Here is a 15,013-nt window from a genome sequence, read left to right on the forward strand (position 1 = left end):
TATAAAACACAAGCTACCTCACCCAACAGGATATAACCTCAAAAACAAACAGAATAGAAGAACAAAATAAACAAATCACCGCTTCCCCTTCCCCACAACCTTCGTAAACCCATCCTCATCAACCTCCGGCTCAACCCTCTCCCTCGGCGCCCTCACCAACTGCGGCGCATCCCCCATATCAACATCATCCTCCTCATCCTCCTCATCATCCGTCTCCCCCTCCTCATCCTCCCCTCTCTTAAACCCCGCCACAACATCCGCCTTACTCGCGGCCTTCTTCTCCCACTCAGCCCACATCTCCTTAATCCCCTCCGTCTCGCCGCGCTCCACAGCCCCCTTCATTTCCATAATGCGCGCCGCAACAGGCGCCGCGCTCTCGTCCTCCACCACCACGTCAAACTCGTCGTTCATCACCTGCACCAGCACGTCCTCCAGATCCTCCGCGTCGGTCTCCGGCCGCTCGGCTAGCATCTCGCTGATCGCGCCGCAGAGCCAGTCGCGTTTGTCGGCGCTTGTCGGGCCGCCCCAGTTTGATTGCACGGCAAGGGTGAGGGCCGGCCAGGAGTGGATGGCGAGAGTAATGCCGAGGTCGAGATGGGCTGTCGCCGTGTTTGGTTGCTCTTGGGTGGACATTTTGGGTGGGGGGAGGGGTAGAGATTGTAGATGGTAGATGGATAGTAGGTAGGTGGATGAGGTCGGTAGATCTTGTCCCGAATGTGTGTATGTTAATTTGATTATCTCGTAGGACAAGTTAAAGAATGCTGTCGCGTGTAAATCTCCCAATTGAGTGGTTTGAACAATTGTTAAAAACAGTCTATCAAAACGGTGGAAATGATTTTTCAGATGCGATGCTGATTAGATATGATAAGCTGATAGTGGGTCAGGTGATCTCCGATGACGGAATCCCAGTATGTATATCGAAGGGGCTCTGGATAACTTCATCCTCCAGACACCAGAACTTAGGTCTGTTTAGAGGCAGAACAAAGCTAAGGCACTAAAAAAAATAAGAAAAAAGAAACATTTTGCTTTAGCTAATGTACCAAGTTCTATTTTGATAAAATAGTCACCAGAGGTCTTTGGAATCTGCATAATAATGGTATTCTCATATCATACAAAGTCAATTCAAGTGTGCTTACCATGCGGTACAGGCAAATGATTTCGCTATTGCCACCGTCAAGCACGTACCAGCTCTCCAGGCGATAAAGCTACATTTTAGAAAATAAAACAGCTCCAAGAGGAAAGGAACACTGATGATTGGGAAGAAGTCCCTTTCCCCAGCCCACCCCATTCCAGTTTGGATTATGTCTACACAGTCGATCTGAATACCGCGGTAATAACGATCTCTACGTGGACAAAAATGAACGGGATTATACCATCGACTTTCCGAATCGAACTTCCAGAAGTTCACGAGGCTTCGGATCTATCGCTTGAGTGTCTACTTCAGAAAGCAGACAGACCTTTGGAGCGATTTCTGAGACTGACATCTGAATTGTGTCAAACTCAGAATAGTTAGGACACTCGGGTGTTGGTATGTCAAACCTCCAGAATTCCCTTGACATTACATGTATCCTAGTATGCCCCAAAACTAATTAGGTACTTCTACTTATTCTTGGAAGCTCTTGACGTATTGAGTAACCAATCTGTCTCCTCCAGCACCAGACATAATAATGGCGGCAAAAGACAACAGTCCAATGAATACTAGAGATGAGGTTTCAGGTCTCTACTCTACATCATTAGCGCCTTAAACAGCAGCGCATGTCCACTTGAGCCCGGCTTAAGTTCATACAATAGGCCTTCTGTTACAAACGGTAGAATGACAGTGCTGCGGTGGATTTTAGCGCCAAAGGATGTCGCTCCACATCAATTGACGCTGTCCTTGTAATGCTGCAAATGTGTTAGGTTTGTCCTTCCCAAGGTGAAAAGACCATGGTTTTTAATCCGAACACCATGCCCTGCACAGGCGTGTCTTTTCCCCCGTCACCCAGAGTTGCTCCGTAGAGCTATAGTATATTGGAAAAGCTGAGCTAGGCACCAAGGCGGTATACCAGTTTGAAGGACTTGTTTGATTGTTTAAGAGTATTGCCAAATGAAATAGGAATAACATATTGCTGTGGGTAATTGTAGGGTTCTGTCGGGTGTATAGAACGGAAACTTCATTTCTCGAAGTGAGATATATATATCGATTGGACTAAAACGTTAAGTATATGGGTGACCTTACCTATCCTACGTACGAATAAAACCTCAATAATCAGGTGAATAAATATTATTCTTTTTTTTTTGACTGTCAAAAAGAACTATCGGACACCCAGCCGTGGGATACCTACATGATAATAATTGGATAAGTGAGTCAGTAAATAAGTATCTGGACCGCAGCCCGAGCCAAATCAAATCTATATTCCTAAACCTGATAATAAAACAAACCGCCTGCGAAATGGGATATCATATCCAAATGCTTCAATATACAAAGAAAAGAGTCAAAAGATAGAAGAAAGATCCAGAAGAAAAGAGAAAGAAGATGAAAAAAGATAAGAATATGGAAGAAATCAAACCCCCCCGACGCCATGTCATGGGTATATTATTCCCTACATCAAAGAACATAGCTAAGCACTTCCTGTGCTCGAACTGCCGTAGCAACATGCCAAGGTAGCGTGCTGTGCTGCACGGTGACTGTGCCCCGAGCCCGGGCAAGCGTAGCTAGGCCGCGGTACATGCCTAGTGATTCTCGGAGGATGCCCTCGTAGGACTGCGAGGGCCGCGTGGTGTGTATGAGATTGACGCACATAGAGTACACTCCGTCACCGTCGGCGGCGCCGCGGCGGCGCAGTAAATATCCGCTTGCTAAGACGGGGCGGAGCTCTGTTAGGTGGGGCGAGTTGTTGAGTCGGTGGGATAGGATTACGCCCCAGGTTTCGTCGCCGATGTCCATTAGTGTGGATTCGGATTCGGCTTCGATTTGGGCGTCTGTGGGTGTTGGGGCGTTGGCGGCTGCGCCGCCGCCGCTTGGAGGGGTGGGTGCGTTGGCGGATTGTTCTGGGGAGAGGACGCTGCCGCTGGGGTTGGGGGTGGCGACGGGCGTTGATGCGGGTTGGGAGCTGAAGATGCTCATTGGGATGGGCGTGGCTGGGGGCTCGAGAGATAAGTCGGTTGTGGTGTTGACGGCGAAGATGGTGAGTTCCAAGGAGACCGCGTTGGATTTGCTGTATTGGTCGATAAAACCAGACCATGCTGAGAGAATGTTAGCAAAGCGAGCAAGCAAGTCTAGGAGCTGATAGTCTTACCGTCGATTTCCTCCTGATCGACCGTGTCCGTGTATGCGAGCATGACCCGCCACCGCGCTTGTGCCCTGTCCAGCATTTCCCTGGTCGCCTTCCAGATCTCGTTGCGTATATCAGACATGGCCGTGTACGCGCTCGCGTTCCGGAATCGTAGACAATAGGAGATATTTCGCTGAAGGTTTCCACTAGTGTCAGTCCACGCCACGCCGAGCCAGCGCTGATCCTGGCTTCTTGAGCATGCGATGTGAAGGCACCGGCCATCCTGCAAGGGCGAGGACTTCTCTGGGGCAAGTCGGAAATTGATGGACCTTGGGATGGAGTCTGCGAGAAGGACCGGAGGGGCACAGCCCGTGAGGCTCGTTGACAGGGGTTTGGGGTGACATCGGCTATAGACTTCCAGCGCTAAGTTAAGATACTGTGTTTGCGGCGGCACCACCAAAGACTCCGCAGACATCATGAAATCACTAGGGACGATCTGTAGCACGAGCTCGTTCAACTGTCGGGTCTGCTGCGTGTCCGCGGCGGCAGCGTACTGTTGGAAAAGACTCCAGAAAGCGGCACAGATGTCAGCCAACGCCGTAGCGTGAGTGAACGGATTGACAATGTAGAGCACTATATTGCCCTCTTTCGGCACGCCTTGCGTAAGAACGGCGCCTAGAAACATTAGCTTACGGCCACGCTCTTTATTACGGTTGTCTTACCGAATTCTTCACACATGGTTTTCAAGGTCATCATCACGTTCGGGTAGCCCATCCCTCCTGTCACGGTGGTAACCCACTTGCCCAACCCATGTTGAAAATGATTTGATTCATTCCCTCGACTGTGAGTTCCAAGATTGCAGCTCGTATATGCCAAGCTGAGACGTTCCAGAAAAACATGGGCGGCATCCGCCGCCGTGTGAGGGTGTATGCAATAGGCCGTAATGTTTTTCGGACCATGGGCAGGTTCCAGCCCGAACGTCTCCCAGAAGGAGATTGCGGCCGGCAGAACCTCCAAATAGTCTTTGCCACGGCGGACACGTAGATGCGGCGATGGTAGCTTTGATATCGAGCCACGCGCGGCCTCTCGGCGCTGAGAAGATTGACGCGGGGTAAGACCACCAGAAGGCGGAGAAAGAAAATTATTGGTGTCTTGCAGTGAAGCATAATTACTCAGGTCAAGCCTCTCGCTCCCTCCCACGAAGGGAGTATCCTCAAGGGATGTGCGTAAGAAATATAGTTTACTGCCACAATCACCGAGACCAAGATCTCCATCAAGCTTGTGATTTAACGAAGTTTGAGTGACCTGGTCGGATAGAAGTTGGGCAATTTGAACCTGCACTTCCCTACGGGCGATGGCGGGCAATAGCCGATTGTCTGGAAGTGAAAAATAGCCCGTCATTGACCAGTCCGAAAAGGTAGAGAGAAGGTTTCCCAAGAAGACTGCATCTTCGGCTCGGTGACCCTGGGAGTCTTGTTCGTCTTCCACCGGAGCTATTCCATGCGACATGGCCGTTGTGCTAGGGGAGTTGGAACGGACGCGCTTTCTCTTTAGCGTGGGGAGGTCGGCGTGGGATGACTCGCTGTCGGAGACACTCTCATCACTCCCTTCGCTTGTAACGCTGCTTTGATCGTCTTGAGCCATCTCAGTCGAGGGACTTCCATGCCCGTCCATCGTCTTTGCAACGTCTCTGGAAACCACACTATTCCGCGTATGGCGCGGAAGACCGATGGTTGGGATGTCACCATCAGTATTGGTGGACTTATCGGCGCCGGATGGCGCGTTCTTGAACCAAAACTTCCCAGCCGCACCATATTTTTGGTCCCAGTTGGACATGTCTTGTTTGAATGCCACGGGCTTATAGTAGCTCTTCTGCCCCTTTGGTACGGGAAGCCGGCCGTTTCCATCCGGGGCGGGAAGGATGATCTTTTTGACTTCCACAGGGCTCAGGGGAGGGCTTATTGTTTGGTTGTTGTCATTTTGCGACGAGGGGGGTGTTGTGTTGTCACGCGGACCGATCTCCTCTTCTTCAGGCTTTACTTGTTGGTCTGTGCCGCTGCACTGGGGCGTTTCGATAGGTTCGGCCGGGGCTTGTCGATCCGAGGGTTGTTCGCTTTCAACTGGTGGCTGCATAGAAACCGTGGGCGACAGATCTGGCTCAGCACCGAGAAGATCGGTCATCTCGTCGGTGCCATGGCTCGGTGGGCCGTCGCCCAAACCCTGGAAGTCAGCATCGTCGAAAAAGTTGAAATCAGCATCGGTGATCCCTTTATCCCCAAAATCCTGCTCATCCAAATCGCCGAAAAGATCGTCTTCATTTGTGTCGTACAGACCGGATCCGACTACAAGCCCAGCCGCGGGGCCAAAGACCATCGGAACATCGGAATCTCCAGTGGGCATTTGTGCTAGAGACCCTACTTTGGTCTGGTTTGGGAGTGAGCCGAAACTAGAATCTTCGACAAAGAGATCTGTGGCATTTGTAGGGTTTACACCCAGGGAAGCAGCTCCGTCCGGCGGCGTGGGATACACGAGACTTGCCGTCTGTAACTCCGGATATTGGGAGGCACGGGAGAGACTCTCTATTCCTTCGGGAAAATCAAGTTCGCCGGGATCAGTTTCTGCCTTTGGAGGTTGATCTTGATGGCTGGACAAGGGCATAGGGTCCCTTTCGACGGGTTTGGGGATTTCTACCGTGCGCCACATCTCTGCAAACCCCAAGGGATCATTGTGAAGAGAAGGGCTACTGCAGAGAGGATTGACCAGGGCTGACAAAGCTGCTCTTGACCTCCTAAAGCAATAGATGGCCGGCCAGAGGATGCGCTTCAGGGGAAGCGTGGGTGTGTTATCCTCGCCCAGCCGCCACGTCTCGCCAGCCAACCTAGAGTAAAATGGCTCCCAAACCTCAATTTCCACCCACGCCATTTCGTTGATGGGCCTTACGGGCAATCCAAAGCACTTGAGCCAGTCAAACACTGCTAGTTTCCATTGCTTGTGGTGTACACTTCTTGAGCGGTCATTCCCGGCGGCATCAGCGGTCACATAGGGCGACGGCGCGGTAGCTGGGTCCGGGTTAGCGGACACCAGTCGGGCAACCGATCCGCTGGGGGATAACCAGAGATCAGTTCCACGAGGGGCGTCCACTATGTCCTCGAGTGCCGAGTCGGGTTGACTAAGTCGCGTGATGCCATCCTGGGCCACCGTTTGCAAAGATATCATCAGTTTGCCGACAGAGGTGAGCTGAACGTGGAGGGTTGTCAATGTTGGTATAGACGCTGGATCGTCATTGGCGATCCTGGGACTCTCATCATCGTCGCCCTCGATGGCGGTGAAAAGTGTCCGTGACCCCAAAGGGATGGCATGGTCGCGCCGGATTAATTGCAGGCTGAGGGCACCGGTCACCGCTGAAATGAATGCGGCGTAGATCGCACCCGGACTTGCATAACCATCCATCCGCCTCGCGGGCGGAGGCCCGTTTGTGGGTCTTTGCGACGCAGACGCATTCTGACCTGGCGTTTGAGGCTCGGTAGATAGGTTCTTGATTAGATCGGCGGCCGTAGTACTCCCCGACCCGGAGGCTGCATTTCCGTCAGTAACCATCATACCATACGATTAGAATAGCCAGAGCACGGGCTGTATAAACCTTTCAATGTAAACGAATCTACGGCCAGCCGACTGCGCTCCTCCTGACCCTGGTTGGGACATAATGGGTCCAAGCTCTCGAAATCGGGAGTCGCCGAGAAGACCCATAGACCCAGCCGACGAGGGTAGCTCGAGACAAGACAATTCGCATTCCGAAGGCGCAGTTCCAGGTCTTTGAGGCGACTGAGATGCCTGAGGATCGTGTAGCCGTTGGCGGGAGTCTCGCCCGGTATACTGGCGATATTCGGCTCTTCTGTATATATTCTCCAGTATATACTGGAGAACCCGTCCTATACGTCCCCGTTAGATGGTCGCCTCTCAGCGCGATTGGACAGTCACATACTATGGCGCGAATATTGGTAATGGACCCTCCGGGAAATTCCATGATTTATCGACGGTTGTCCCGGGGGAGATTCTGGCTCGTCCTGTATGTCGCCAGAGATACGAGTTCCACCGAAAGCGAATGCATTTCCAGAAATATTATCTAGAGAGACAGCAGCACCCCAGAGCAAAACCCATCATAGCGCATGAAACTTGGGTGCGGAGAAGTCAGCACATCGAACGGGGGTCTGATGCCATCGCCGCCCGGGGGGGATTGACGAGTAAACAATGCCAGGTAAGGTGGAGTGGCGATCAGAGGGAGCGTCGCATATAGGTTTGCGAGAGAAGCATACCAGAGACAGCCAAAACAGACAACGAACAAGAGGCGAACTACAGCATTGAAGGGGCAATAGAGCGAAGCGCAAGGAGCAGAGCGATGCAGCAGATGAGTTGATGATGGCGATTGTTATCGATTCCCAACGGAGGTTGATTCGGCCCGCGCAAACCAATCAGCGCCGATCGACAGCGGCTCGGTCACGTGGGGCGGCTATCAGTCAGCTTATCGTTTTTTTTTTTTTTTTTTTCTCTCTGGATTTTCAATCTCCAAGACGGAGAACACAATACACCCTCTTCTTTGACCTCACCTGGAGCTCTCTCACCATGAAGCTCTCCAATCAATCAGAGGTCCCCGTCTATACCATCTCCGGCTCGAATACTGCCCGTCCATTGCCTGAGTGGCTGGCTCGCCGGCGCAAGCGCAGTCTAAAAAATGACCCCGAATATGCCAATCGCATTGAACTGCTGCAGGATTTCGAGTTCGAGGAGGCGAGTCAATGTGTCCGAGTGAGTGAAGATGGGGAATGGGTCATGAGTACAGGTAAGAGATATCAACATGGTGGACAGCGTTGGTCAGAGTTTGCGACTGACACAAGCACCGTCTTTTTCCAGGAACCTACAAACCTCAGATTCACACCCACTACCTCCCACAGTTGTCGCTTTCGTGGGCTCGTCATACAGATGCTCTCAATACCACTTTCCTTCTCCTTGCGTCCGATTATTCGAAATCCCTCCATCTGCAGTCCGATCGGTCGCTGGAGTTCCATACCCCGTCCGGATGTCACTATCGAACGCGTCTCCCCCGATATGGTCGTGACCTCGTGTACGACCGACAGACGACGGACGCCCTGATTCCGTCGGTTGGTGTCAATCAGGATGGGATGGGCGAGGTGTTCCGACTGAATCTGGAGCTGGGACGGTACATGCGGAGCTACGAAGTGGACGTTGGCGGTGATGATTTCATGTCGACTGGCGGAGGCACACTGCAGGGTGGAATCCACACCGGTGCGGTGAACACGGGTGCGATCGCGGAAGAAAGCCACAACCTTCTTGCGTTCGGAACTACGATGGGAACAGTGGAGCTCTGGGATTCGAGAGCCCGTGGTCGGGCGGGGGTGTTATTACCACCCACACAGACTGGCCCCGACGACATGAGGAACGAAATCACCGCTTTGGAGTTCCATCGCTCCGGATTGACGCTCGGCACCGGCTCCTCGAACGGCTTGATCCACCTCTACGATCTCCGGTCGCCTGTCCCTCTCCTGAAGAAGGACCAGGGCTACGGCTTCCCCATCCACACCCTCAAGTTCCTCCAGCCCTCCACCGCATCCCGCGAGCAGACGCTGGAGCCCAAGATCATGTCCGCGGACAAGAAGATCATCAAGCTGTGGGACCCCAAGGACGGCACCCCCTGGACGTCCGTCGAACCCGCAGTCGACATCAACTCGGTGGCCTGGTGCAGAGACAGCGGCATGATCCTGACCGCCAACGAAGGACGCCAACAGCACTCCTTCTTCATCCCCCAGCTTGGGCCGGCCCCGAGATGGTGCTCGTTCCTGGACAACCTCGTGGAAGAGATGGCCGAAGACCCCAACGACCCCAACGCCTTCAACGTCAACCAAGCGGGCTCCATCTACGACAACTTCAAGTTCCTGACGATCCCCGAGCTGCGCACCCTCAACCTGGAACACCTCATCGGCCGCACCAACCTCCTCCGCCCCTACATGCACGGTTACTTCGTGGCGCAGCGCCTCTACGAGGAGGCCCGCCTCATCACCAACCCCTACATCTGGGAAGAGGAGCGCGCCAAGCGCGTCAAACAGAAGATCGACAAAGAGCGCGAGAGCCGCATCCGCGGCAAGAAGAAGGCCGCCGTCAAGGTCAACAAGAACCTCGCCGAGAAGCTCATGTACATCGAGGAGAAGAACGAGCGTCGCAAGGCGCAGCGCGTCCTGGCACGCGGCGGCGACGAAGAAATGCCCGACGCCACCACAACCACCACCCCCACCACCGCCGCCGCCGCCGCCGCCGAGAAACCCGACGAAGGCCTCATGGGCGACAGCCGTTTCGCGCAACTCTTCCAAGACACGGACTTCGCCATCGACGAGACCTCGCGCGAGTTCCAGCTGCAAAACCCCAGCTCCGTCCCCACCCCCGGCACCGGCGCCTCCCAGCCCCGCAAAGAGCGCGGCCTCACAGCCGTCGAGCAAGAAGCCCTCGACAGCGCCTCCGGCTCCAGCTCCGACAGCGACTCCGATTCCGACGAGCCCCAATCCCACCGCCCAGCCGCCGAGAAACCCTCCGGCAAGATCTCCACCTCCTCCTACAAGCGCACCAACCGCCCGCAGCCCCAAATGCAAGTCTCCTCCTCCGCTGGCTCGGGCCACACCTCCCGCGACCGCTCGTTCGGCGCGCGCGCCCAGAACATGCGCTCCCGCGACAAGCCCGCCCGGCGCAGTACTGTCGTCGGTGAGAGGGAGGTCACCTTCACGCCGCACTCGAAGAAGAGGCAAGATCGGCCTGACAACGACCGGCCGAGTTACTCGTCGTCCAACAACTTCCGCGCGAAGGACAGACGGAGTGCCTCCGGGAATACCTTCCGCAAGATGTGATTTACGGCACTTGTTTTATTCTTGCATTTTGCCCGTTGCTGTCCCCGTCTCGCAGTGCCGCAAATGTACTATCGTCTGTCCATGACGGGCTGTTAGGGTCTCGAGGCATGATCGTAATGAATGAGAGCAAGGCCTCCTCTCCTCCCTTGACTCCCAGGCGGTCCGTCGTCCAGACTCTTTCCATCAAGCGGAACACACATTCGTCTGGTGTACGCGACAGCCAGACACATCAGCTTAGTGCGACAAAGTTGATGTGTGGGAAGCTTGGAGTTAGGGTCGTCGTGGCCCTGTTCGACGACCCAGTACTTAACTGGTCGGCTGCTTGTGAGGAAGTTGTGAGGATGTGTGGGTGACATGTGGAGGATATCATGGATGTGGTTTTGAGGGTCGATCCCAGAGACAGATAGATAGATACCCTTTTTTTTTTTTTTTTTTTTCTTCTTTCCCGTTACCCAGATAAAAAGGAGCTTGGTTAGGCATATTTTACTCGAGGGGGGCATTTCAAGTATCTATAACTATGTACCTGGTTCATAGCTAGCAATACGATTCGTGATGATCAATCCTCCTTTCCTTTTATCAAGATACCCAATCTCGCTATATCAATTCTTGAACTCAATAGAAAAGAAGAAGTCCATTCCAGGTAAGATAAAACAAACTGGATTCAAAATCATATCAAAATTGTCTTGTCAGTTCCATACTCGTTAAGCTAGCTTAGATACATAATACGCGGAATCATGTCATGTCCCACGTATAGGATGAAAAGATATAATCAATCATATATGGACAGATTGGTGTCGGTCGGTGTTGGTGTCCCACGGGAGAAAGAGAGAAGGAAAAAAAAAAAAAAAGTAGGATGAAGAATAGGAGAAAAGGAGATGTCCAAATTCGCGCCGTAACCAATAACACCAATTATGAGCAATGGGAAAAGGCTTCAATCAGGAAGGCAAAGATTAGAATAGAAAATGTCAGAAAGAAAAGGATAAGAAAGCCATTCTACTTGTCTTCCCAAATTGAAAATCGTGCATCGCTGGCATACCAGTCTATAAAGAATAGAATAGAGAACTGCCTGTGGTTTTAAATAGCACAGCAAAACATAGGAGATAGACGTCCGGGGGGTTATCCCCGAGAATATAGCGGGTAAATGGGTCGAGGAGGCTGGCTCGGTTGACCTTGTCTGGCTGTGCCAGACAGAAGAAGAAAGAAGAAGGGGGAAATGAAGAGAAAGGGAGAGGGGCTTCGTTCGTGACAAGCATGTCTCGTGTGATCAATGATCAGTTCCATTAGAACCGCCGGGAAGGCCCAGGATTGAAATGGCGTCCTTCTTCGAGACTCCGGCGAGAAGCGCTATAGTCGCTCATGGCGAACAGCAGATTTTCATCGTCGTCCTGTTGGGCAGACGGGGGAGGCACATGGCGGCCGGCGCTTGATCGACGGCCCGTCCCGCGCCCTTCCATGGTCGACGTTCCGCTGTTGCTGCCGCTCCCGTTGCCATCCCGGTCGATCTCAAATCGTTCCGCGAGGTAGGGAGGGTGCATCGCGCCGCGTGCCAGACTGCCGGAGCCGGAGCTGAAGGAGTGGGGCGCTCCGGAAGATCCTCGACGGCGGTAGTTCCCGAAGCGAGATTGGTATACGTGGTGGGGGGTCGCGGACGGCCCAGAGCCTCGATGGGAGGAGCCCCCCTCGGAGGCAGCCGCGTGGGATCCGGGGCCGTCGTCATGGGCGGGCGATGGGTGTTGGTCTCGGGGCGATTGGCCGGCAGTCGCCGTGGCGCTTTCGTACTCGTGCTGGCGCTGGAGAACGCTGAGGCTCACGTTGGACCGATCCTCGGCGCCGAGGCTGATGCTGCGCATGTTGAAGGGGAAGATGTCGTCTTCGTCCGATGGGGCGGGGGCGGGGCGATGGGCCGCCGAGCTCGAGCGTCGGAAGGTCGGGGGGAAGAGTCGGGGCGGGGAGGTGGGAATGTCAATGGGGATGACGGATGTTTGATCGCTCGGGTTCTCGTCGGGCGAACCATGCTCGACGTGGGAGATTGTGGGGTCGTGGGCGCCGGCGGCGTTGTTGTAGTCGACAATGCTGTTGGAACTGAGGCGGGACGGGATGGCGGGCGTGTGTGGGGTGTGCGGGGAGATGGGCTTGCCCGGGGAGGAGGCCGTGGAGACGGACGTCCCGGCGACCATGGGGGGCACGCCGGAGAGCTGTTTGCTCGAGGAGTTGGACGACCGTTGCAAGAGGAGCGAAGACGACATGGAGTCCGAGAGGGCCGCGTTGGAGTCCCGCATCCGTTGAAAGCGGGCCAGGGCCGCCGAGGTCGCCGTCGTGCGGCGCGCAGAAGCCTCGAGGGCTGCCGGGTTCGACGGGCTCATGAGATCCTTGCGCAGGTCGAGCATCTTCAAGAACTCGGAGATGTTCTCATCATCGGCGTGGATCGAATCGGCACTGGTGCCCGTGGCCTCGGCCAGCAGACCCGAGCCCGGCTGGGCCGACGACGTCGCGCTGGCTTTCCCACTGGAGGCATCGTCGTCCATCCGGGTTGGCCCCCCGCCGAGGGACAGTCTCCCTCGCCGGTGGCTGAAGGCGCTACTGTACCGCGAGATCGAAGCGGGTCGCGGAGAGGCGGAGTTCGAGGCCGCGATCGGGTTATCCGCGGCCGTGGGCAGGGTTCTCCGCGCCGCGGCGGCCGAGGATGGGGGCGGCATGTTCCGGGGCTCCACCCGCGGCACCGGCGCCGAGCGCGGGGATCCGCCCAACGGCGGGTCGGTGAGGGAGGGCGACGCAGAGAGCGGGGGCGCCTTGAAGGGCTGAAACGAGATCGACGGCCGTCTGGCCACCCCGGGGCTGGCCTCGTTGGCGAGCACGGCGGCACGGCTGGCGGGACTCGCTCTTGCGACGGGCACGGGGGCCCGCGCAGATGGACCGGGCGGAGAGGGGGACACAGCGCCTGCGTCCCGCGCCGCCCGCAGGGCGGATATGGGACTCGTGCTGGTGGTGGGCCCCACCTGATGGAAGGTGGAGAGACTGCCGTAGGCCTGGCTGGGGTCGGGATTCTCCAGGGACCTCTTCTCCAACGGGGCCGAGCCGATCTCGTGAGTGGGGGGGGCCTTGAGGGTCGACTCCCGTGTCGGGAGCGACGGCCGAAAGATCTCGTCGTCGGCGCCCATGAACCGCGAGCTCAAGAGCGCCTCGGAGTCATCGACCCGGAAATCACACGTGGTCCGGTAGGTGACCTGGACGGAAAAGGGGCCGGCCGGAGACTCCGTGACACCGAAGCTGTAGTTCTCGACGACCTTGCCACTGCCTTCGTACAGGGGGGCGGTCAAATGGTCTGGCTGGGCGGACTCCGGGGCGGCCTGGCCGTTCAGGACGCGATACTTGATGCGCAACACCGGGTTGGCTCGCAGTCTCCCGTTCCGCTTGAACTTCCAGGCGGGTAGGAATTTGGAGTAAGTGAATAGAGAGCGGAAGAGCACGATGCTCTTCTTGTAGACGGTAGGTAGGATGGCGCCGAGGTCGGTGGGCAGCTGGTTGGGCATCTCCCCCAGTTCGATCCTCCAGCGCTCCAGGATCACGTCGTCGGGGCGGGAGGAGGGGGGACGGACGGGCTGGGGCCCTTCGGAGGCGGCGAGCGATTCCAAGACATCCCATCGCTTCCCATTGTCATCCAGCACGACGAGACTCTGGTTATTGGTGAGGCCTTTGGTGTCGAGGTAGGTTTCGATGATCAAGGGCGGGGGGCGGTTTTCGGTGGCGTCACAGGCGCGCCAGGTCCGGAGCTGTTCGCGGAGAACGTCGGTTTCGTCGATTTCGACGTTGAACTAGATTGTTAGATGTTAGATCGGACGGTCTGCCACAGGGAATGCGGGGGAACGAGGAACATACCCAGCGGTTCACCTTGGGGTTATCGGAGCCTTTGGCGAAGGAGGGAGGAAGGTCGACGCGAGAGTGCAGGATGATCAGAGCCGCCTTGGTATGATAATTCTGTATGGGTAGGTAGCGACCCGTTAACATCCGAGATGATGATGACGCCAGAGGGGTCAGAGACATACCGATATGATCTGATTGAGTTTGGCCATGACATCCTTGGAGGGCTGCGGGGGATGCCCGTGTTCCGAGGACTCGGGATCGGTCTCGATCCCCAGACCTCTTCCACTCGGAGGTCTTTCTACGGAGGGAGAGTTGAAGCCGAACCCCTGTTCCCTGCGGTCCTCGGAACGCGAGGCACTGGAGCGGCCCGCCGAGGCCGGGGCGGGAGACCGGGGATGTTGATGCATGGTGTCCAGGTAGATGGAACCCAGAGAGAAGATTCAACCACAGATACAGCCACAGATACAACCACAACGTCCAAGGGATCAAGCGGGAAAAGGGGACGGAGTGGAGTGGCAGGCCATAACGACTGGAGGGACGGGGAGTACGTTGAAGCAGGAGGGAATAACGACAACCAAAAAAGAAAAAAACAGCGGATCAAGAACAAGGAAAAGAAGAAGAGGAAGAGGAAGAGAAGAAAAGAGCAAGAGAGAGAGAGAGAGAGAGAGAGAGAGAGAGAGAGATAAAGAAGCAAGTCCAGGCAGAGACAGCAGGCTGGATTCATGGTCTGCGGCAGACAGGCAACAGGGCGTTGGAGAGCATGCGGTCTGGAACTTCTCCGCATTCACGACCGGGTGGATCACCAGCCTGGTAGATGGATCCAGGCGAAGTGGGAAGACGGGTCCGATTACGGAGACATGATCAGGATGATCAAGGTGTAATAATGGAGTAGTCGGTTGGGAGAGAGGGAGAAAGGGATAAGAAGAGGAGGAAGAATAATCAACGGGGAGAGAATAGAGGAGAGAGAGAGAGAGAGAGAGAGAGAGAGAG

At 55.4% G+C, this 15,013-nt stretch overlaps 6 protein-coding genes across 6 annotated transcripts; 3 read left to right on the top strand and 3 right to left on the bottom strand.

Annotated features, from left to right (window-relative positions):
• Positions 1 to 75: 75 nt before the first annotated feature.
• Positions 76 to 633, bottom strand: BDW47DRAFT_122893 (pre-rRNA-processing TSR2 family protein; the record flags this gene model as incomplete). Its single annotated transcript, XM_024815940.1, has 1 exon — positions 76 to 633. One exon carries the CDS (start codon positions 631 to 633, stop codon positions 76 to 78), a length of 558 nt encoding a protein of 185 aa, XP_024675349.1.
• A 341-nt stretch (positions 634 to 974) lies between these two features.
• BDW47DRAFT_99954 (uncharacterized protein) lies at positions 975 to 1,545 on the top strand. The gene is made up of 2 exons (XM_024820970.1): positions 975 to 1,096; positions 1,149 to 1,545. Exon 2 carries the CDS (start codon positions 1,358 to 1,360, stop codon positions 1,511 to 1,513), a length of 156 nt encoding a protein of 51 aa, XP_024675350.1. The 5' UTR covers positions 975 to 1,096; positions 1,149 to 1,357; the 3' UTR covers positions 1,514 to 1,545.
• An 819-nt stretch (positions 1,546 to 2,364) lies between these two features.
• Positions 2,365 to 7,661, bottom strand: BDW47DRAFT_66747 (uncharacterized protein). The gene is made up of 5 exons (XM_024819569.1): positions 7,237 to 7,661; positions 6,895 to 7,183; positions 3,977 to 6,829; positions 3,279 to 3,929; positions 2,365 to 3,225 (listed from the first exon to the last, which is right to left on the bottom strand). Exons 1-5 carry the CDS (start codon positions 7,276 to 7,278, stop codon positions 2,588 to 2,590), a joined length of 4,473 nt encoding a protein of 1,490 aa, XP_024675351.1. The 5' UTR covers positions 7,279 to 7,661; the 3' UTR covers positions 2,365 to 2,587.
• Positions 7,662 to 7,874: 213 nt separating this feature from the next.
• BDW47DRAFT_115490 (WD repeat NOL10/ENP2 family protein) lies at positions 7,875 to 10,162 on the top strand (the record flags this gene model as incomplete). The annotated part of the gene is made up of 2 exons (XM_024814804.1): positions 7,875 to 8,091; positions 8,163 to 10,162. The coding sequence occupies 2 exons, from the start codon at positions 7,875 to 7,877 to the stop codon at positions 10,160 to 10,162; spliced, it is 2,217 nt and encodes a 738-aa protein (XP_024675352.1).
• An 880-nt stretch (positions 10,163 to 11,042) lies between these two features.
• Positions 11,043 to 14,587, bottom strand: BDW47DRAFT_133705 (putative autophagy protein Atg13). Its single transcript, XM_024817905.1, has 3 exons — positions 14,206 to 14,587; positions 14,039 to 14,137; positions 11,043 to 13,974 (listed from the first exon to the last, which is right to left on the bottom strand). The coding sequence occupies exons 1-3, from the start codon at positions 14,428 to 14,430 to the stop codon at positions 11,443 to 11,445; spliced, it is 2,856 nt and encodes a 951-aa protein (XP_024675353.1). The 5' UTR covers positions 14,431 to 14,587; the 3' UTR covers positions 11,043 to 11,442.
• Positions 14,588 to 14,669: 82 nt separating this feature from the next.
• BDW47DRAFT_99962 (uncharacterized protein) lies at positions 14,670 to 14,953 on the top strand. The gene has a single exon (XM_024820971.1). The coding sequence runs from the start codon at positions 14,746 to 14,748 to the stop codon at positions 14,902 to 14,904; it is 159 nt and encodes a 52-aa protein (XP_024675354.1). The 5' UTR covers positions 14,670 to 14,745; the 3' UTR covers positions 14,905 to 14,953.
• The last annotated feature ends 60 nt before the right edge of the window (positions 14,954 to 15,013 follow it).

This window comes from Aspergillus candidus, assembly GCF_002847045.1.
Source record: "Aspergillus candidus strain CBS 102.13 unplaced genomic scaffold BDW47scaffold_5, whole genome shotgun sequence".
Taxonomy (NCBI): domain Eukaryota; kingdom Fungi; phylum Ascomycota; class Eurotiomycetes; order Eurotiales; family Aspergillaceae; genus Aspergillus; species Aspergillus candidus.